This window comes from Sander vitreus, chromosome 11 (genome assembly GCF_031162955.1).
Source record: "Sander vitreus isolate 19-12246 chromosome 11, sanVit1, whole genome shotgun sequence".
NCBI lineage: Eukaryota > Metazoa > Chordata > Actinopteri > Perciformes > Percidae > Sander > Sander vitreus.
This window is the reverse complement of record NC_135865.1, coordinates 3,209,743-3,232,205: the sequence shown is the minus strand read 5'-3', so window position 1 is coordinate 3,232,205 and position 22,463 is coordinate 3,209,743. Positions and strand designations below refer to the sequence as shown.

The following is a 22,463-nucleotide window of genomic DNA, read 5'->3' as shown; positions in this document are numbered from 1 at the left end:
ATTGTTCTGCCCTGTTTACACTGAGAAGCTTTCATCAAGTTCTGCAGTAGGAGCAGTGATGACTCCATAAGCCTCTGGGTTTGTTCCAAGAAGCAGGTCTACTCATTTACAAGGAAAACACTAAGTAAAGCAAGAACAAGTAGAGTTCTGTTTTTTTTTTTTTTTTTGGTTTTCAAGTACCAGATTTGAGAAGGCTTCAGGTTTTACTTTCCAAGTTAACATCACCTGTCATTGAATTACCTTTTGGAAAACAAAAGGAATATTTGTTCATGCAAAGCCATATAACATATTAAAGGAGAAACTTTTCATTTCTTAGGCTGTAACAATACTTTATGGGATTTTCCGTATTGTATCACCTCCATCAAATATGCAAATCCAATTTTTGGCAAACTATGTTTGTTTACATTTTTAGATATACGAAATACATCTCTAGATACTCTGATTAAGTAAAGTCACTATAATGAAAATAAAAATCTGAATTGGATGATTTGGAATCCAACACTCTGGTTTGGGCTGACTCAGTTTCAGTCACACCTCTCCAGCAATTCATCATCCACCATCTGCTCAGCTCTGTAAGAAATGTTTTCAGCTTTTTATCCTAAATGTGGGCTTTTTATTGGAGACCAATGAGCAGTGCATTTGTGTATTGATCCCCCAAGCTATCCTCAAATCAACAACCAAGTTTGCATGGTTTTTAAATAGGATAGAATACCTTGGGGGTCCTTTTCAGTTTCTTCCCAACACTGTCCCTGCAGCACTTGACAGAATTCAGGTATTATGAGAAGACAGTGGGAATTGTAAAGAAGTTCAACTTGTTTGGTAGATTCTTCAGTTGCTGCTCAGTTTTTACACTGTGTGAAACCAAACAATAAGCAGCTCTGATTTGTACCAATATTTGCTGTGGTCGTAATGGTCCTATATGGATTAGGGATGCTAATTTAGAGTTTATTTTCTGACTGATAGCTGACCCTCGTTAACTGATCATTAACCGAGACCCAGTTCACCAGTCCGGGAGACTCGGACATATACTTTCCACATAACGCAGACAATGGCGGACTTGTACTGGTCGCACAGCCACAATGTTCCGTGCATTATCGTGGAAACATGTAGCCACTTTTGTGGAACCGCTTGTGCGACCGAACATAAGTCCCACGATGTGTATGTACGAGCCCGTCTCCACCGCATTCACCTGCGAGGTTGTCAGCTGTGTGTCTGCCTGTTATACTCTGTGTGTAGGACAGCTGATTTACCCCGCCAGTCCTCAATGATATAGTTTCAGGTAGCTCTCAGCTGTGAGCGCCGTCCAGCAGAGAGACACGGACAGGTAAATAAAAAAGAGCTTAAGGGCAACTTGCTAGTGCATAATTAGCACTAGCAAGTTACCTAGCAGTTAGTAAATACATTGTAGAGCCTATATATCCTTTATCATGAAAAATAGTTTTAATCATATTGTTTTAAAACTGTTAGCAACTTATAGTATTAATCCGTCAACATTCTTATTGTCAGTCAACGGTTAAACAGTTGATTATTAACATCCCTACTATAGACAGACTTAAATATGATTACACTTAGACTTTACATGCTTTAAATGTGCATATAGAACTTTTTCCTTTGTTCAGAGGAGTTTAGGGATCCCAGGGACAAACACTGCTATGCTTTAGCAACTTAAACTCCACATGTTTACAGAGCACAGCTGGTGCTTTCAGTCTTATATATAGCCTACTTTATTAATGCCCAAAGGGAGAAGTTGTGCTAGCTATATATATATATATATATATATATATATATATATATATATATATATATATACACATACATACACACATATATACACACACACATTTCTTTCCTGGGTGTTGATATTTTGTTATTAACATGATTGATTGTTATTGACATGCTTTGTTTTCTCTTCTTGTGTAGGACATTGGGCCTATTGGGGGAGATAAAAACTGGAAGGGCATTGGCATCTCCCTGCTGGTTATTGTGGCCGTGCTGTCTCTCATTGGTCTGTCCATTGTTCTGCTGTCAAAAGGTGAGGCTCCCTGCAGATGCATTAGATCATCACAGGCACACAGTTTGTGGAAAATTAATGGAAACATGTTAATGCAGCTTTGTCCCGATGCAAAAGAGCTATTATGTAATATTCCCTTATCCACCTGTTCCTAGTCATATTACTTTGTCCTGCTGTGTGTGTTGTATGTATGAGCAGATCATGTGATAACATAGCTGTGCTATTGATTTACCCTCGGATTTTTCTCAAACGATTTGTAGCTGAATTTTAAGACTTGATTGTAATTTTATTGACAGCTTATAAATTGTTGATGGTATATTAAATATGTTTTCTTTTATTCTGTAGATGATGGTGGTAAACCCTTTGGTTCACATTTGACACTGGATGACCTCTTTCAAAGAAACTTCCAAATACATGATCCTGATGCAAAGTGGATCAGTGGTAAGTATGGAACAAACACTGCAAATAGTTCTTAAGGCAGTATAGAAAGGTTGTCACATGTGGTTTATTCAGCAATATCCCAGCTTACATTCTATCACACTACTTCTTTTTTCTATTTATTTCAATAATATCTGCCCATCTGCTGCACTTACAAAAACTATGAACTCATGGGCATCAATTAAATCTGTCCAAGAACGGGATGTCTCTAGCCTGACGTGGTCATACTCAGATTCTAGTCAGAATATGAATCCGATATTGTTCCATTGGGCTGTGATTATGGGGTGTGTTTCAACCCAACCAGGAAAGAAAATGCCTCTGCACTCAATTGGATAGACCTACAACCAATCAGAGCAACGGAATTCAACTGTCAACAGAATTCAACCACTCAACACCAATGAGACGAGACAAGACAGTGCATTGTCTCCATCGCAACCTCTTTGCACGTCCTAACTTCTAGACTTTTTTGTAGCTGGATATATCATTTGTTTCGTGTAAATATGAATGTGGATAACGTTAGTGATAGTGAGATGCTTGCTACAGTTGCCTTTCTAGCGATGAATCGGCGAAAACATGTTTTATTTCTCTGATTCACGGCTTTGTTCTAGCGCCACTGGGTGCTCTCTCTCTTCAGTCACTCTCTTGCGCGACCATATAACATTACCGTGCTTTTGGGCGGACTTGAACAGCTGAGTCGCAGCGATATCATCAGCTGGTTTTAGTCGAGCTGAGACGGGCCGGTTGAGGATTTTAAAATGAATGCGCTATCGATATCTTCTATAACAGATGCAATGGCGGAATATACACATCTCAATTCTCCAAACTCAACCCAAGCGCTCTTTGGTGACGTGGTTGATTACGTTACTGTTGATCATCTGTCCATCATCGTATAAAGCCCGCCCTGACAATTTGATTGGTCCAAACAGCTCTGGTTGGAGCATAGTTGCTCCACAACGGATCAAGTCCAGACCGAACTACCCGACCTCAAATGTTGTGATCGGGGCTAAATTCGGCTGGCATCCAGGCTAGGATGTCTCAGAATTTAGTTGACATGTTGGTGAAGTTTGGACTATAAAGCAAGAAAGGTTGAGATAAGGTTTCTCCCACAAACAATTACTCCCCTATCCTACAAACTGATGAAAACGAAGGCATAACAAAGCATTGCTCCTAAAAAAGGTATGCTTTAATACTGTCATCACGATTTCAAACAATCACTGCTTGGATTACGTTTAGAGGCTTTTTTATGCCACGTTAATGTACAGCACCAGAGTTGCGAGGATGTGTTTGGTTGAAATCCGGCTGTTAGACTGCTGTCAGCTCAGTCACACTCAGTTTTCCACTTCTGAAAGCCTGATCTTGCAATAACCTATCCCTCTCAAATGCAGCCTGTCTCACATGCACCGGAACAAAATTCCTTATGTAACCTTAGATATGTTTTCTTCATGTTTTTGTATGATACTTCTCCCATGAAGGTTGGCGACAGCAAAACATCTTTGTTGTGAAGTGGTTCTTGAAAAAGGAAGGAATGGCATTGACAACTCTCAATGACTCCTTCAGAACAACAGAGAATACAGCCACTGCCTTGGTGAAAGGTTGCTGTGATTCTGTCGTCATTGTAATTGATTTGAGAATAGTTGTAGATTTTCTTGACAGTGTAAATCAATTACATTTGCATCTTGTAAATTAATAGGTATTAGTTAGGCAGCAGATAATTATCCAATCAACGATCTCAGCTACCCTTTAGGCACGTCTATATATGAAAAAACAGTGTGCCTACCAGTAGCTGGGCCGTTTGAGGCGCACGGTCCGTTGTCCAATGTTTAACAAAATGAACAAAACACTCTCCAACAGCCCAGTCCTTTCTCTGTGGTGTGTGGCAGCCCAACAGAAGGTCCAGCACGCTACTGCATATAAAAGGGAGAGCTTTAATTAGCATAACAACAAACAGCTGAGACAATCAACTCACCTGACACTGCTCTCCTGCTCTATCCCCACACCTCTCTCCACTGCAGGTGATCGCAGACCACGCCCAACTCCACATATTCATTTGGACCACCTGTGTCCACCTGTTAAATGCAAGGCAAATATGCAGCCCTCTAGCTTCAAAGGTAGATGCTCGATTGCACCCGATACACCTGTTGACGTAAACACAAGCATACTGCGCAGGCGTCAACACTTGGGCTTCCCGTCACCGCACTTTCTACCGTGAGAAATCACCAATAAATGCTTCAAAATCAAATGCCAAAACCAAATACTCCAGTGGTAACTCAGTTTACATCGACAGTGCATGCAAATAACTGTAGTCTTGTGGAGAGAACCATCTGGAAGAGCTTTGAAATGGAACTTGCCATTCAAAAGACCTATTTCTTCATCTACTTCTCTCAAGGAGGTTTGTTTCTGCTAGCCATACACAACGTTGCTGCTGCTTCCCAAATTTCGGAGCGGCCCGAGGCCCAAATCACAGAAAGCACGTGCATTAATGGCACGTCAAAAAAATGAGTGCCGTTAAAAGCAATTTGTGTTGACTTGTTATTATCACTGAATTTTGACAGCCCTAAAAAATATTGATTAATGCAGGAAAACTCAATGTACTAAAGCCTTGCAAATTACTTAAACCTAAGTACACCATACTGAAGTGTCATATTTCCTTGTATTATTTGTACAATTCTTCTTTATGCTCATGCATTAAGCTTCTCTGATCACACTTAGCACCATTTCAGTGATGGACAAATGGAGCACTCCGTGCAGCTATTATAAATGACAGGAAGAATACACATATAAAAAGCGGCTATGATGACAAATATAATTCACCTGTGTAATAGCTTGATGATAAAGCTATATAGCTGAAACTATAAGACTGCAAATGTCTTATAAACAATAGCTGTAGTACAAGTGAGTCATTTAGGAATGTGTCAATCCACTGTGTTATTGTTTTGTGTCTCCTATGCAAATATTCTTATACTACCGCTATGCTATGGGCGTATGGTTTGGAGGCCTTGTTACAATTACAACATAATATATTTTCTTCAAACATACACTAAATAAATCAAGACAAACAAAAACTAATGAAAGCAGAGACAAAGGGTGAAAATGTAATGTCAAACTTTCAGGTGCAAAGCTATATATTAACTTTATATTTATTATAACAGCAATAATTTTAGTTGTTTCAGTCCTAAAAACTGCCAGTGACAATCAGGATCTGTTTTCAGTAACCTCACATGTTCAGCACACCATCAGCACTTGGCCAAGGGCTAGAGTCTGGCTGCCCTTTGAGTCCCTGCTCACTCATTTCTAGGTCTGTTGGGATCCCAAAGGTGCAAAAGTCAAAATTGCATTGCCCCAAAGCACAAAATAATCATATTTTATCTGCAGTGTGTTTACAGGGCCATTATTCAATACGATGACTCAGCAGTACTTGGCCAGGTGCTGCGATTCTTGGCCTCCAAACTGTAGTCAGTTTGCCTCCAACCAACTGGTATTTTTCCACAGCCTGCCTATGGCAGATAGCGATAAGAGTGAATGACTGCCACTATCAGCTACAATAATCACAGGAACATGCATGGTGAAAGAGGTGCATCCACTTTAGAACGTAATTAATTACAAGCACTCACTGTATTCTAACTTTTTATTTCAAATTGATTTTAAAAATCATACATTTTTATTTCACTTGAAGCTGCACTAATTAGTGTTGTTTATGTTTCAATCACAGCACTGTGAAAGGTGTCACACATGGTCATGGACCAACAGAGAAAACTTTGCAGTTCCCTTCAGCTCCATAGAGCATTTTAGTCTATTTTGGATTATTGTTTTGGTTTTCTGGCTTGCAATGTCATTTGCAGTCTCTGTACTCAGTAACTGTACACAACACATTCTCATGAGTGGATTCAAATGGTATCGTACGTATGCACTACAATTCGTGACCGGCGGCAGGTCATGTGACAGTTAAGTTTAGCCACAAAAGGTGATTGTGAGGCGGGTACATGCTCACCGCATGTGATTACTTGACTTCCTTTCTTCTGACCGGAGCAGTATTTTCATAATGTGGTATTGCTACTTTTAGTCCATGAGAAAGATCTCAAAACTCATTCATTCATTCATTCAGTCCACCACTTGGCACAAAAATGACAAAGTCACATGTTCTCTTAACCAGTAACATCAACCGACTTCGTCCTCTGCTTATGGCCTCTAAAGGGCTTTGTCACTTCAATATAAGGCTCCAAAAACACTGGATCATACAATTCCCACAATGCAACTCAGTAGCATTTTTTGTAAGTGTCTCCCTGCTTGGTAAATGCCCATGTCTTTCAAAATCCATGGCCCCGGTTTGTTAAAGATGTGTTGTCACCAAACCTTAACTGAGATAACCCCAATGTTATAACATCTCATGCAGCGGGGGTAAGGCACACGGACTGCAGGGTGTGCTAACGTTAGCTTCTTGTCTCATTTTTGGTCTGATAAAAGAGTATATTCATCAAATGTAGTGCCCATAATGCTATTTTCCACGCTACTGTAGCCTGTAGCCAACTGTAGCCAACCCGCGTGAGCTTGGTTTTCATGGTAAATTAGCCGTTAAGGCTTTCGTCCTGCTATTTTGCAGAGGCACCGTTGCTCCATCCGGCGCTTAGTGCCGATAAAGACGATTGTGGTTGATTTAAAGAAATGCCAATAAACCAGAGCACGTTTTTCTCTCATCCCAGAATGCTGTGTGGACTAGCCAGACCCTCCTCCGCAGCACTATGGAGGAAGGTCTGGCAATGCGAGACTACTCTGCCTGAGGAGCAACTGCTGTACTTGCGCTGTTGTTTATTTGGTTGTCATGACTTTGCAACTGATGACGTTCTATCACTGTTCCAGTTGCTCACCCTCAAAGGAGGAGAGAGCGTTTGACTGCTAGCTTGAGTTAAGTGGAGCAGACGGCTCTGCTTGACTTCATGAAATTTCATACAATTCTGAAGCAGCGGCGGCAACAATTTAGTAGAGGCGGTGCACCGCTGCTAAATGTATAGGAAACACTGCACAGTATACTGTTTTCACAGGCTGAGTAGTGTTTCCTACGGCAAATCTTGAACCGCATGTGTAAAATAATGACTAATGAAGTGTAAAATGTCCCCTGATTCAATGCCTTAACCTTTACATTCCTGATATACCCTGAATAAACAATGTCAAGTCAACATTTAGAACCATGTTGGTTGCTTTCACTGATACTACACGGTAAAACTTGGCCATTTTCTTCACACCACAATGTAGTTTTAAAAGTAAAAAAAAAAACATCCCAGCGCTAGAGATGTGTGATCAATCATTTAGGTAACAGCATCAACAGTGGCATAACGGGGGATTTCGTTTCATTCTTGGCCTTACAAAACAGTGGCAAGTCATTGGTGGTGGGGATACTTTTAATCACAGCTGAGATTGCATGTCACTTTTATTCTCGGAGGCTTTATAGATGGAACAGGTGTCAACTCAGGAGGACACTAGCCTCATTTTCCAATTACTTTTGCTGTAAAATGTTTTATATAACCATTGATTTGATACATGCACTGCATATAAAATATGCAGACTGTGGTTTGTTTCACTGTGGAAGTTTCTTAATGACAAGAGCCCTTTTGAGGATTTGTATCGCCTGTTGAACACTCGCGATCCATCTGTCTTTCTTATTTATTTTCCTGTCATTATACTCCAACGTGTTTTGAGTGTTTGCTAGTCTATAGCCCTCTTGTCTTAGATTGATTCCTCAGAGCTTATTCATTGACATTTACATGAGATGGGGACCTTGAAATGATTTAGACTTGTCAAATGAATTAATAGAATTCAGGCCTCCCTGGACTTTGTAGTGTTGGTTTTGGGATTAGACTGGAGTTATTGCAGGCACTGCTGTCATTGTTTCCACTGTTGGAAACTTGGCACTTCACAAGTTGAAGTGTAATCTCATTGATCCGAGTTGTTTAAGACATATCCTCCTAAATGAGTCTGTATTGTTGTTGTTTTCTTCTCTCTCGTCAAACACTCTTCTCAGGGGCACCGCTGGCGTCTATCATTGTAATCATTTTCTTGCGTGTTGTTTTCACTTGAGCCATTGTTTTCCTACAGAGGGACCAGTGATGCCCCATATCCCTAAGAATGATGTTCAATGTTGGTGATAATTTTAAGATTTACATGCAAACAGAGTGTCAGCGCAGAAAGTAGTGTTGTGCTTTGTGTAGTGTCTCAGAAAGTAGCGTTATAGAAGTTGGTTGAGCAGCAGAGTTTGCATTCTGTCACAAACTGACAATTAATATAGTTTTTTTTTTTAAACTGATATTTCCCTAATCTTAATCGCTTGGTCTCCTTTGTCTTTGTCTTAACCAAAGTTTGCCATGACTACAATTGTGACTGACCCAGACTTTTTGTCTTGTTTCATAGCAGCTCCGTGAGGCAGATTTGAGGCAAAACAGGGCTGTAAGCTAAACACTAGTTTCAGCATGCTAACATGCTCACAATACCAATGTTAACATACTGATGTTTAGCAGTGTGTTAGCGTGTTAACATTTGAACACACGATGGTGTCAAACACAATCCAGAGTGTTTAAGAAACATCCTATATCAGCTTTGTGTCTGGTGGGTGGTGATGGCGCAGTGGATATAACACATGCCTTTAGTGTGGGAGATCTGGGTGCAATTGCCACTGCGATACATCAACCAATGTGTCCCTGAACAAGACACTTAAACCATAGTGGCTCCAGAGGTGTGTGGCCTCTGACATATATAGCAATTGCAAGTCGCTTTGGATAAAATGTAATGGTGATGGGGTTAGATGAGACCAGTGCTACAGTGGGAGTTGTGCAATCCTGCTGCTGCACTCTGAGTTAACAATATTTGAATCTGAACACTGCTCACCGCTGAACATTCAAAACCACAATCAGCCTATAGCATACTCTTAAATCTATACATATACATGTGATGTATTAAATTGACACCAAACATCAGCTGTTAAGTTAAAACACATCATAGTCTGTCTCACATGGAGGTCCAGATGTAATAGTAAGGGCTTTGCAATGATATGCCAATTAATTCAAATGGCCCTGTTAATAATGCAAACTGTAAACATCACATGACAGTAAATCCACATGGCTGAGGTTGCCACGGTAACACATGCGCCACAGGCCCCGTTAGTGCCGACGTCACAATCACAGCGTTAGCTGAAGGCAAAACAAATACATAGCTTAAAATAAACCGAGGTGACTGCAGTGGACTGCTTGTCATGTGTAGAGACAGCCTTAATGTGACTTCTACTGTCAATAAATCTGTTTTACAGTGACCTGGATTATGTTTTTTTGGTTTAGAAATCGCTAAGAGGGAAAAAGACAAGCCTGTTTATAAACTCCAACATGCTTCGACATCCAAAAACATGGCTTTTTACTCATTTACTCTGGGATCTGAAATCTAGTCTCTAAAGCTTTTACATTTCACAGTGTTTTCTAACAATAACAATAATCACATATTAATGGAATCTCACATTTAGAATGCTCTCTACCTCTAATCAACTGTCTCTTGGTTCAAGTTAGCTGATTTAACTACTGAAATCCTCTAGAAACATTCAAAAAATGATATTCATTTAGATGCAGTACTTTGAGCTTGCTTGTTTATCTCTTAGATGAGGAAATCATCTTTCGAAGCTGGGATGGAGACGTTATGAAAGTCAACATACACATCAACGAGACAGAACTCCTGCTGAAAAACACCACATTTGTAAGTGCTAGCTACTGTCTTTTTTAAAACCTGGGAAATGTTTCCATTCATTTATTGTTTCCTCTGGGAGTCATAAAGCTCCATTTCAAGAATAGGCCACTGCATGAAAATCATGTCACATTTATTATTGTATGAACATTTTAAATTTTTCCTGCTTTCAGATGTCTCATTGTTACTATGGCGACCCGCTTTGCCCTCGGCATGTATTCTGACCCTGCCAAGTTTGGCTCAAGTTTTACTGTAACTTTTTAAACAGATCCCAGTTTGTGAAAATGTGCTTTGGGTTGCATTAAGACAATGGTTATTTAGCAAGTGCATCTCTAAAGTATTCTTAGTTTGAGAAATACAAAATAAATTGGTTTGTTGAAAAACCGTCCATCTCCTTTTCTTCCCACAGGCAACGTTCAAGGCCTCAAAGTTTGCATTTTCTCCAGATCTGAACTTTGTTCTTCTGGGATATGATGTCAAGCAGGTGAGAACATCTTACTATTCTGGTTGCATATATTCAGACACTGGTGTTTGGCTTGGGGCTGTTAATACTGGAGGTGTACAATTCGTAAACTAAAATGGATATGTGACCAATTTGCAGATAACTTATTTATCTATTCAGAGTCAGGGATTTAAAGCCAACATTGATCCAACACGAGGCTAAACACGTTAGAAATATGAGAAGACATGTTTAATTTGTAAGAAAAGTGTTTCTGACGTCTGCCCCTCGCCCGTCTCACAGAACAGATACACTTCCATTTTAAGAAATGGAGTAATCCTCTACAACTGTCACCAATATTTGCATGATGTTGACAAAGCTTTGAGACAGTCAAAGTGTATATCTATCTATCTATCTATCTATCTATCTATCTATCTATCTATCTATCTATCTATCAAGTGACATCAGTGTAGAGGGAACAGGGAAGCTCACTGCTCATAACTGCAGCTGTCCGTGCCACAGCCACTGTACCATCTGTCCAAATTAGGTCCACTAGGTCCTAAGGAACTTGATCCATGACCCACGTCGGACCAGTCAAATTCATCTCTGTCTCATCCAATCGGTTAGGGCAGAGACTGTCTCCATAATCATGCTTGATTGCCAAAAGTAATAATGTGATCACCAAAAAAAGAGTTTTTTTTGAACCTTCAACACAAAACAAACCTCACAAAAGTGTAGATCCCTGAGAATCTCTCGGTCATTGGAGGGAATGGGATGTTTCACAATGACAGATGGCACTGGGGATGAACCCCATAACACCTGTGCAATGCAATCCAACATAACAACCAACATTATGACAATTATGTCAATATTTGTTTACGTCCTTTATATTTTCATTAGGCACAGAATGACACAGTTCTCTATTCTAGGGTGTGGATATCAGCGACCTTAATATGGAGTCGTAACTGTGAATGTAGTATTATATAAACATGCTTTATTTGTTTATACAGTCTAATTGAATGTCCGAACCAATTACACACAATGACATTGTAATTCCTATTGTGCCTAATGCTGAGAGAAGCATCACTTGTCACCTCCAGATTATGACAGAAACAGGCTAACACCAGATTGACTCGGATGACCATTGATCGAATGCATTAGCAATTACTCTTAACTGTATAACATGCCTGACACAGCGATCAAACTGATAAACCCCCCTTAGAACAAAAAGCTAATTAGATCAAAGAGCTTTTTGCCCCAAAACCTTTTTTTCCCCCCAATGATTTTAATTTGGCAAGATGTTGACCAAAACTCCATCAACCATGTGTCATTTCACACCAATTACAAGGGGTTTTATACAATATATTACATCACAACTTAATAACAGTACGTATGTAGTGCCACCTCATCGTGTTTATTTATCTTGATGGTTATATTTTACTATTCAAATTTTCTATTTTTGTTATTTTCTATTTTACTATTTCAATTTTATAATTCTGTTTGTCTGTGATTTAACTGTCATATTGAGGTGCTAAACTGTGTTTCGTTGTTGAAAACAATGACAATAAAAATCTATTCTAAAGTTATAGAATCTAAAGTTATGATCTAGTGATGGGAAACATTTCCTTTATTATCTGAGCTCTCTGTTCAACAAAGGGTTGAAAGCACACTGAATTGCCAATCCTTGAGGCTTTGTCTTCAAACCAAGAGCGCCACATAGTGGGCTCAGAAAATAGAGAAAATGGTTCACGAGGCTTCATTCCGTCACTAGAAACACTGTATAGTAGCATGATTCATGTGTCACTTCAAACCAATTACAAGGGGTTTTATTCAGTACATTGTATCATAACTTAAAGTATGTCTGCTCTGGTGTTTTTGAGCTCTTTTACAAATCTCAGTAAATGAGCGCTCTATGAATGCAATCATAACAAACTCCAAGCCAAACTTGCAATCAAACAAAACAATCAAAAAATGTCTACTTTTGCACAGGTAGAAAAGGTTGAAACCATTGGCACAGGAAGTGGGATTTGGAGGGTCCTGCAGCGCCCCCTGCTTTTTCTGTAGGCCTTTTGTTTAACAGCAGTGGAAAAAAAAGAAAAGAAAAAAGAATTATATATATATATATACAATCGATTAAAAAATGTAATCAAATTAATTACATACTCTAATCTAAATTAATCGCATACATAATTAACGGTGCCTGAACAGGTACTTTTTAATAAAGTTAAAAAAAATAGAAAAACAAAAGGGTACTAAACAACAGTCGGCGACATTAAAGAACGTCTTGTTTATTACTAAGGCCATATGGTCAAAATTAAATGATTTAATAATAATGTAATAACTATAACAATAACTTATTTCACCAGATGGGAAAAGGACATTTAACAATAACTTTGAATGCACCACAAAGCTGTAGTTTACCAGTTTCATTGAACGTACCTTCTGTGTTGTTTTTCCGACGTCGGCAGCTGCAGATTGTTACACCTGCTGAGGCCTCTACAGTGAAATACAGACACACTTTATACCGTTTAGCGTTAGCTGTCAGCATTTTAACAGTGTTTAATCCAGCTACTAGCTAGTGGTAGGCAAACGTTAGCTGCTGTCGAGTGTAGCTAGTGTTAACTAGTGTCACATGCAGCGATGTTTCTATTGCCTGTAACGTCTGTTTCAGAGCATCAGAGAGAAGCGCAGGCATATCAATGCACCAGATTTCGGTACCCATCCCTATTCAGGAAGAAGATTTGTATAAGTAAATGTTCCAATTAATGATCCAGGCAGCGCATTCTCATCTCCCTCCTTCATTTTCCAGTCCAATGGTGGCTAGAATGGCTCCGGGTCAAACGTCAATATGGAATGGATTAATCTGCGTTATTTTTTTTAACCCGTTATTTTTTCTCAGATTAATTAATAGAAATTAACACGTTATTTTGACAGCCCTAATATATATATATATATATATATATATATATATATATATATATATATATATATATATATATAAAATATTTGTGTATGTGTCGGCAGATGCTGTATCTGTCACTTGCATCAAACCAGGTTGTTGTAGTCTGATACTCCATCTGCTCTCTCTTTCTATCTATGCCAAGCCGGGTTTCACAGTTTCCATGTATTACGTCTTTTGGTGTGCATTACGCAATGACAGTATATAATTGTTTTGGTTCTTAAGTGAAAATCAGATAGAAATAAGTATGTCTGTTTGGTTCAGTGGGGTACAAGTAAAACATATAGTATGATTGGAACTCTGTATAAGTTTCAGGTCATCAGTGAAGTGTATCAACTACACTGCACACTGGAGTCTCTGTTAACAGCTGTCTCATATGAACCACTCATGTCCTGCATGAAATGGCTGTATCCTCACTGTTCTGCATTATCAACTATAATAACCTGGTATGGGTCACATCCATGCACTGCCTCACTCCCTCTTCCTCTCCTTGCAGTTGTTATGCATTAGTATACGTGTTGCTGACTGTTTAATTGCTCTGGCTTGCAACATATTGGTCAGGCCTTTGGCATCACTTTTTAACGCTCTGGGTCAGAATCCATTGGCATATGTTATATAATGTGCAGGGTAAAACCACTTAGTAAGGGTTATGAAAAGATCGTGGCTGGCGTTAAAAGAACAACAAAGTCCTGTGTTATTTGACCAATCCACAACCTTCCTCCTTACTCAGAGTTTTGGCCTTTAATACTACTCCCTACCATTGTCACCCTTCATACTATGGTAAGGATATCTGACGCTGAGGGCCACTGACCAAGCATCAGTATTTGACGAGTCGGGAGCGTGAATGGCTTGCAGTTGCTGCTTCGACAGTATATTGGTGTTCACATTTTCTGTCTGTTGCAGTGTAAAATGTTGTAAAATTAGTGTACAATGTTAACTATTAAATACAAATGATCCTGGCCAATTCAAATAAATGCAAAAGCCATGAATGTTGCACAGCATTTAATATGTAGCCATTTTACTTTCTCTCAGCACCCCCAACTCTGACTGACTTCCAGCATCCCTGGTCGAAACAGGAAAAAGTCTAAACCGTTCAAAACAATAAACCCCTCAGTATTTTGTTTCGGAGTCAGGCACATCAATTATGCAGTTTATAATGATATTGGTGACAGATTTAGGACTCAAAATGGAACACAGAAATTAACTAAATCAGGTTTCTCTTTTACCTTGCACGGCAGCTGGATTCTCGCAAAATTTGTCTGACTTTCATTTCTGTCTTTCATATTTCCTTACAACATAAAGTATATATGCTTTGGTTGATGGGTTGGCTCAGTGGTAGAGCAGGCACACATATACTGAGAGGTTTATGCCTTTGAGGCCAGGGTTTGAATCTGACCTGTGACAATTTCCTGCATGTCTTCCCCCTCTCTCTCCCCTTTCTCACCTAGCTGTCCTATCAAGTAAAGGCAGAAAAAGCCCAAAAAAAATCTTTAAAAAAAAGTATACATGCTTTCATAGCCTAGTGATGTGATTGTCATAAATTATAAGCCTTTCTCCTTATATGCAGTCTGACGTAGTCATGTATAGACGTATCGGCCTACATGAAGAGCAATCTTTGCAGGTTGTGACTTTGGATGTGTGCGTACATTGAGCGGTTCAATTCAAAGATAACAAAAGCAAAACCTCCTTCTGAGCCAGCTAAGTTTAACCGGAATAGCTTCACTTGCTCCTGCAAGGCCTCCTGGTTCAAAGACTGGCAGTGGCTACGAGAATTTGTTTTACAAGAGTATATTAATGTTCAACATGACATCATGACTTTGCGTAAACATACACGCCACTTGGCTTTATCTGTACGCATTTTTGAGCTATCTGCGTGTATGTCTACGCCCTATTGACAATGAGGACATACGTCATGGTAGCTTGCTGTCACGTGACGATTTGGGAGGTGTCTGAGCCCGCCCACCATTTTGGGATCCTACGCTGTCAGTTACCAGGGGAATAACGGGGTTGGGTTTAGGAAAAGAACAACCGGTTGGATTTAGGAAAAGAAGAACGGGGTTATGTTTAGTAAAAGAAGAAAGCGACAGTTGACTTTAGGAAACGTGACACGCGGGACACGAAGGAAATGTGACACGCGGGACATGATCCCTGGTCTCCTGGGTGAAACGGGATTCGCGGATTTTCGCCCTTTCATACTACTCACTACGACGTAAATTGACACACAATCGCAAGGTAATATAAGTCAATGGAGGCCAAACGGCGTTGATAAACACGCTAAAGACGCAAGTATGCGTCTTGATAACACGTCATTAATGGCATACGAATTGGCGTGTCATACATACGCCACTTCATGAGATCAGTCTGTAGTTTCAATGTTTCATGATTGATATAAGCATGCAACAGGATTGCTCCATGCCCCATATTCATAGCAGCCATAGCAAGTTTGATATGCCCTTCAGTGATGCTGAGGGGAAAGATTCACATAAAAAAGACATTAATGCATTTCCCTTATTGCGATTTGTCGGTTGGCAAAACAAAAAGGATAAATAAATCAGACCTTAATGGTGGCCTCTATGAGGATCAGCTCTCTAAACCCACAGCATGTCTTACTCTGAAGAGGCAAGACCACAAAACACTGAGCTCTGAGGCCTTTGCTTCACCATTTAACATGGTGTTTACAGAGTGCTGACGACTGGTTGGAAGGTTGTTTGTGTGTGCTGAGGGAATGCGCTATCAGAAGGGAAGGATTATCAGAACGATCAGCTCTATACAGGCTGGTGCTCGAATACTGATCCACAGTACTTTACATTTTCACGATTTCAGCTTTTTCCATTGTGAGCACATCCCAGTACAGTGGTGGAATAGTTTCCTTCTTTGTATGTTTCTCATGCAGATAGAATTCAAATAACTGCAATGAATATCATGCAGCAGCATTTTAAAGGGGCGTTTTAATGGGAGCCAAATCCAATTTCAAAGTTTGAAATGTACAATACAAACTATTAATATTGCTACTAGTCTAGTTCCTAGGGCTGCAACTAACAATTATTTTATTATCGATTAATCTGACGATTATTTTATAGATTAATTAATTAAAAGTTTGGTCTATAAAATGCCAGGAAATAGTAAATATTGTCCATCCCAGTTTCTCAAAGTCCAAGGTGATGTCTTTAAATGATGTTCTTATGATATAAAACAGAGAAAAGCAGGAAGTCTCCATATTTGACAGACATGGAAACATTATTTTCTGCCATTTTTGCATAAAAAATTACTTTAACAAATAACTGATTATCAAAATGGCTGGCGATTATTTTTCTGTTGATCGACTAATCGATAAGGTGTCTAATCGTGGCAGCTCTAATAGCTACTGATTATAATAAAGCAGTAGCTTTAGAGCAGTAGTATAATAAAGTGTGTAAATGTTACTCTGCACAAATGATACACATCCCTGTAAGTGTATTATCTTATGCTTAATACCTTGTGTGTGTTTTAAAGTTAATGCCACATCGTTGAAAGAAAATAAACTATCAACAAGCAGGATTGCTCCTTATACAATTATTCAGAGTAGTGCTTCTTTTCCATGGTTTAGATCTCAAATTGAAGGTAGTTTCAACTCTACCTCTAATGGCTTAAAATATTGAGATGGTGCTTACAATCACACCAAAACGCTTCAGTTCTTGTGAGTCGTAACCAATGTACTCATTTCAATTCACATACCACAATCTTTTTCAAAAGTTATGGTTAGGTAACAAAATGACTTAAATAGCTTAACGACAATTTCACAACATTAATGAGGTCTTTACTTTTAGGTATGAGGGCATAAAACACCCCTGAGGGTCGTATTAGTGGGTAGGAACACATGTGGCCGTATGGTTTGGATGACTTGTTGGTTGTGGGGCTGCAAAGACTTGCTGTAAGCTACATGCTCTAAGTCTTTGTGATGGTCAGCTACATTTGCTAGATAAATAAAAGCTTTTTCTGAGGACCAAACTTAGATCTGCACATTGGCCTCATGGCAACTATAATAAACTAATGTTCACAGGGCAGATAATGTGAATATTCTGCCTGGTGCACGCTGGAGTAGAGAAACATTTTACATCTGGATATCTTCCTCAAATACAATTAGAACATTTTTTTTTCAATCGAAGCAAATAACCATCTCCAAGTGGACACAGAGAGTCACAGGGGAGAGTATTTGTATTTACACAGAGTATTTGGGCAGATTATATTTAACAGCTTAATACATCACACATCTGGCAGGAAACGGATTGCTTTGGAATATGGCAAATACTTACAAAGCAATTTTTTATACACAAGTTACAGCACATTTAGTGATTATTATGTTGAATACAGTCCAAAAAAACTTTGAATTCATGTAAATGTAACAATGTATGTCCACAATGCACATTTTATATTTTAAGTAGAGATAGCCATATTATGAAGCTTTGTGGCGCTCATGGAATGGCAATTTGGTGTGCTTTCAACCCTTTGTTGAACATAGAGCGCCATCTAATGGGCTCCAAAAATAAAGAAAATGTTTTATGAAGCTTAAAGGTGCAATATGTAATACTGACAGTGTTTAAAATAGTTACTGCAGTACAAATTCAAAATACTGGAGAGAGTCATCTCCCTCGCCCCCTCCTCCCCAGACTCGAAGTTCACGGAAGTTGCCAGGCTGAGACCGGAGCAGCTACAACAATGTTGCTAGACGCTTGTCTCACATAACCAGACATTACTTCACAGCACAGCGGAGTAGCTAATGTTAGAGGCTGGCTATATTGACAGTCATAAAAGCCCGTGCTTACGCGCTCTGTACCAAACTGACAGACACACTTTTTCGGCTCAGAATTACAGTAGGAACCGCTAAAAACACAACTACCTTGCTGTCCTCTCCACCCGACGGACAGACACGCTTCCTCGGCTTAGAATTACAGTGAGAACCGCTAAAAATACCACTACCTTGCCGTCCTTTTCCACCCGACTGAAAAACACACTTTATTGGCTTAGAATTACGGCAACAATTGCTAAACACACTACAAACTCACGGTCCTCTCTGACTTACAGCCCCCCTTTCTTGGCTTAAAATAACTCACCGTTGTCGGCTATGGCTGCTGAACAGTCTACACGTTGTAAACAGCCGTGGCCCGCTTGCCTGGTCCTCTGGTAATGTTAGCAGTTAGCAGGGTTAGCATAGCGGCATTAGCTAGGACCAGTCGGGGTCACTTTACTGGCTGTGTCTCAATTGTTTTTGCGAGTAACCAACTCGGGTACTATAATATAATTCAATGTGAGTACACAAATGTTGAAATGACATAAAATGCCTGTCCCTTGTAGCCGTGATAAATTAGCCTGAAGCTAATGCTTACCTGTTCAGGAGGTAATTAGCCAACTCTGTGTCTTTTTGGGCTCTAAACTGTCTCCATCTTTCAAATACATCTCCAATATTTACCCTGGGTTTGTTACGTCTCTGGTCACGCAACTGTTAGAAACATGCCGTTTTTTTTTTAGGTCGGGTAGAATCTATCTCCGTTGATCCTGTTTGTGGTTTTTGCTGCTTTCATGGCTGTACTAACGTTAAAGCTGTAGCGTGCTGGGTTTACGTGTTTACAGGTATATCTGGCAACCCGGCCTGGCTGTCAAACAGGGTAGTTGATAACAACACACAGGCCAAAACACAAACAGACATTCCATCACGGAACGAAAATTTCAAAAGGAGAAAATACTGGCATTAGCATTGTTGTCAGAAAAGATAGTATTTCAACTTAGCATGTTTCCTTAATATCTAATGACACATTGGGGTAATTTTTGGATTAATTACAGTAAGTATATTACATATTAGACCTTCATCTTTTATCAATTATCTTTGCTTTGTTCAATTCTTAAAGCTTGATTTATACTTCTGCGTAAAATCTATTCCGTTGCTACGTACAAAGGTACGTGGAGACACAAACCCACGCCGGTAGCACTGTAGCCTTACATGCTGTAGCCTGACGTGCACCTCTTGAAAAATGTAACTACATGGCAAACATACATCGCTCGGCCGTGGCTTGGTAGCGTTACATTTCCCCCTACTCATTTCCTGGTTCTCCTTCTCCATAAACAACATGAAACCAAGGAGAGGGTTAACTTCTCCTGCTGCAGATTTCCCACCGTGGTTAGAAAGAACAGGGAGACACAGTGTTTCTCGCAGTATGACTCTAGAGTCACTACTTGCTCGAAGCTAATCACCGTCACTCTCTCACTTCTCCCTCACTCTATCACACACTTCCCACACACACACATGCCGGCTCGACCCAAACACCAACACACAAGTATAAACATCAGGCCACTTACGTAGGCTACGGTGAAAGCTCTGCGTGGAGCCTCCGCACAACCACAAATCAAGCTTAACTCTATTGTTGCTGCTTGAATAGTGTGCCAGCTGTTAGTAAGGAAAATAATAATAATCATGAACGTAATACTGAAAATTCTAAAGACAAAAGAAAACTGTAAAAAAGTAAAAAAATTGTTTAAAGCTCTGATTGTAATTTAAAATGAATCGTTGTATATACTTGAGCTGATTGACTCCATAAATGTGCATAACACAGCTTCTAATTGATGTAATGAAGCAAGACAAACCCTGCACCCCCTCCCACTGAACTCTCTCCCCAAACACATCTGCGACTGCACCATCTGTCAATGTTCAAATAACATGTCAAAACTCACCTTTTTAGAGCTGCTTTTAATGTTTAATAATATGTGCATTTTAGTGTGAGAATTTTCATAGTATGTGTATTTCCTTATACTTTGTAAAGTGTCTTTGAGTGTAAAAGTGCTATATAAATAAAATGCATCATCATCATCAACATATTTACGAAATAATCACCATTCTAAAATCTGACATCATGTCTATCAGTAACTCTTTGTGTCCTTCATGTTAAGTTCATTGTAGTTGAGATGTGTGATCCAAGCATGCAGGACAGATAAGAGACTTTGGCCTCTAAGGTGTGGATCTAAAGATAGAAACAGGCTGTGCACACAATCCTGAAAAACTAATTAACATTGCAGCATGTAGAGGGCATTTGTTAGCTACCATCTGCAAGGAAAAGGGGCTCTGTATCAGATCTGTCAAAGTGAGTTGTGATTACAGAGAAACAGCTGAAAGACTTGTTTAAAATCATATAAATGGACCTTCAATCTGAGTGTAATTGAAGCACTGGGGAATTCTTAAATGGTTGTGATAGGTGCTAATCAGGGGCTGCTTTGCATGGACATGACTTAATAATTGTCAGTCATTGCACCTAAATATAGTGCAGCAAGGTTTCGCCTCAGCTTGTGTAGGGTGTTTTGAGCCTCGCTGGAAGTGAACAACAAGATCCCCTTTATCGGATACGTAATACAAATGAAACGCTGAAAATTCGTACATTTTTGCAACATCTGTGTCTAACACACTCTACATGTGTCTTTAATAGTGATAAAGTCTCCAATACATGCTTCTAAACCAAAAACGACAAATACTGGATTAACAAGTGCTCCAAACCATACGACTATATATGTCGTTGATTCCTACCATCTAAAGACAGTGACACACCAACAGACAGTCAGTGACGTTGCGTCGGAGGGCGGGCAGTCGGACTCCATGACCAATCTGATTGGTGGAGTGCTAACCCGGAAATGACGAGCGGGATGAGCATGACTAAGTCTCTCAAAATCTGATGAAAATCTTTTAAACTGACCTTTGTCTATCTGAAATGAAGACAGATTCAGCAACTGCATGGCCTATTTCTCTCTTAAAATGTTTTTCAGAAACACATTTCGGTGAACTATTTTAGTAAAATATGAGACCGTATTCTGAACAAGCCGCCATGAAAGTCTGGCTTTGAATTTCCGGAAAAAACAGACCCACGTGACGCGTTCATCCAATCAGCGGCCGGTTTTCATTTTTTGGGTGACAATACAGATAAGCGATGCCTACTGTTATGGAGACGTATTACACGCTCAAGTCGGCGTCGCTTTGGTGTTTTCTGAGGCACTTTTTGGACCTCGGTGAGCCGACTGATCAGTCTGACTGCCTTTTCTGCCTGTTGGCCGTCGGGTTAGTGTTTCAGGGGCTTTAAACAGCCCACAGGAGTGTTTTCCTTCCTCATATCTAAACTAGAGAATATAACATCACGGACGCGGTTTTAAACAGGCCATTAACGTTTTGAAACAGCCATGTTATGCCATGGTTATGTTTAGGCAAAAATCAGACATTACTTCACTTCTGGTTATGTATGTGAACTAAAAAAAACTACTCATGATTTACTGTTATTTTTAAATGGGACACGAAACCCGGGCTCTTGGGTGAAAGGCCTGTGTTTGACCAATCCAATCTAATAAGGAACTTGTTACTTCCATGCTTTGCATCACATAATCAAATAGAGACTTGACATTGGACAACATCAACTATTTTTTTTATAGTTTATGTAGTTTATATAGAATAAGCATATTTTTATAGATTACTACTGAATAATTAAAAACAAAATTAAAACCATGACAGAGGTGGGCATGCCTTCTCGAGGGCATACAGCAACCGGCAACATTTTTGATATAGGCCTAACACCAGCATATTTCTGAGATGGCAATCTGAATCACTTGCAAGTCACTCTCACTCTGTGCCCAACATACTGTTGGAGAGTCCACTCCGTCTATGCCCCTCCCCCCCAACCCCACGGGCCTCAGTGCAACCCCACTGCCTGCACTGTCTAATTTTACGCCCCTGGATTGGCTTTCCTTGTTGCTACATCATGCTAAGTAAAAGCCGACATCTGGGTCACTTGAATAATCAGGTTAACAACATTCCTGTAAACTCAGCCAGCGGCACCTTGGTAATTGCAGTACTTCTTGGATCAGTAGAGTTCTGAATCAGCTTTAACTGATATATTCTG

At 39.6% G+C, this 22,463-nt stretch overlaps 1 protein-coding gene across 1 annotated transcript in view; it reads left to right on the top strand.

The window, feature by feature from the left end:
- LOC144525797 (inactive dipeptidyl peptidase 10-like) overlaps positions 1-22,463 on the top strand; it is a 90,907-nt gene that overhangs the window by 25,993 nt on the left and 42,451 nt on the right. The window contains exons 4-7 of the mRNA XM_078262862.1: positions 1,921-2,032; positions 2,357-2,452; positions 10,080-10,174; positions 10,572-10,646. Of these exons, the coding sequence (XP_078118988.1) occupies positions 1,921-2,032; positions 2,357-2,452; positions 10,080-10,174; positions 10,572-10,646 (378 nt within the window). The remainder of the gene's footprint in view (positions 1-1,920; positions 2,033-2,356; positions 2,453-10,079; positions 10,175-10,571; positions 10,647-22,463) is intronic.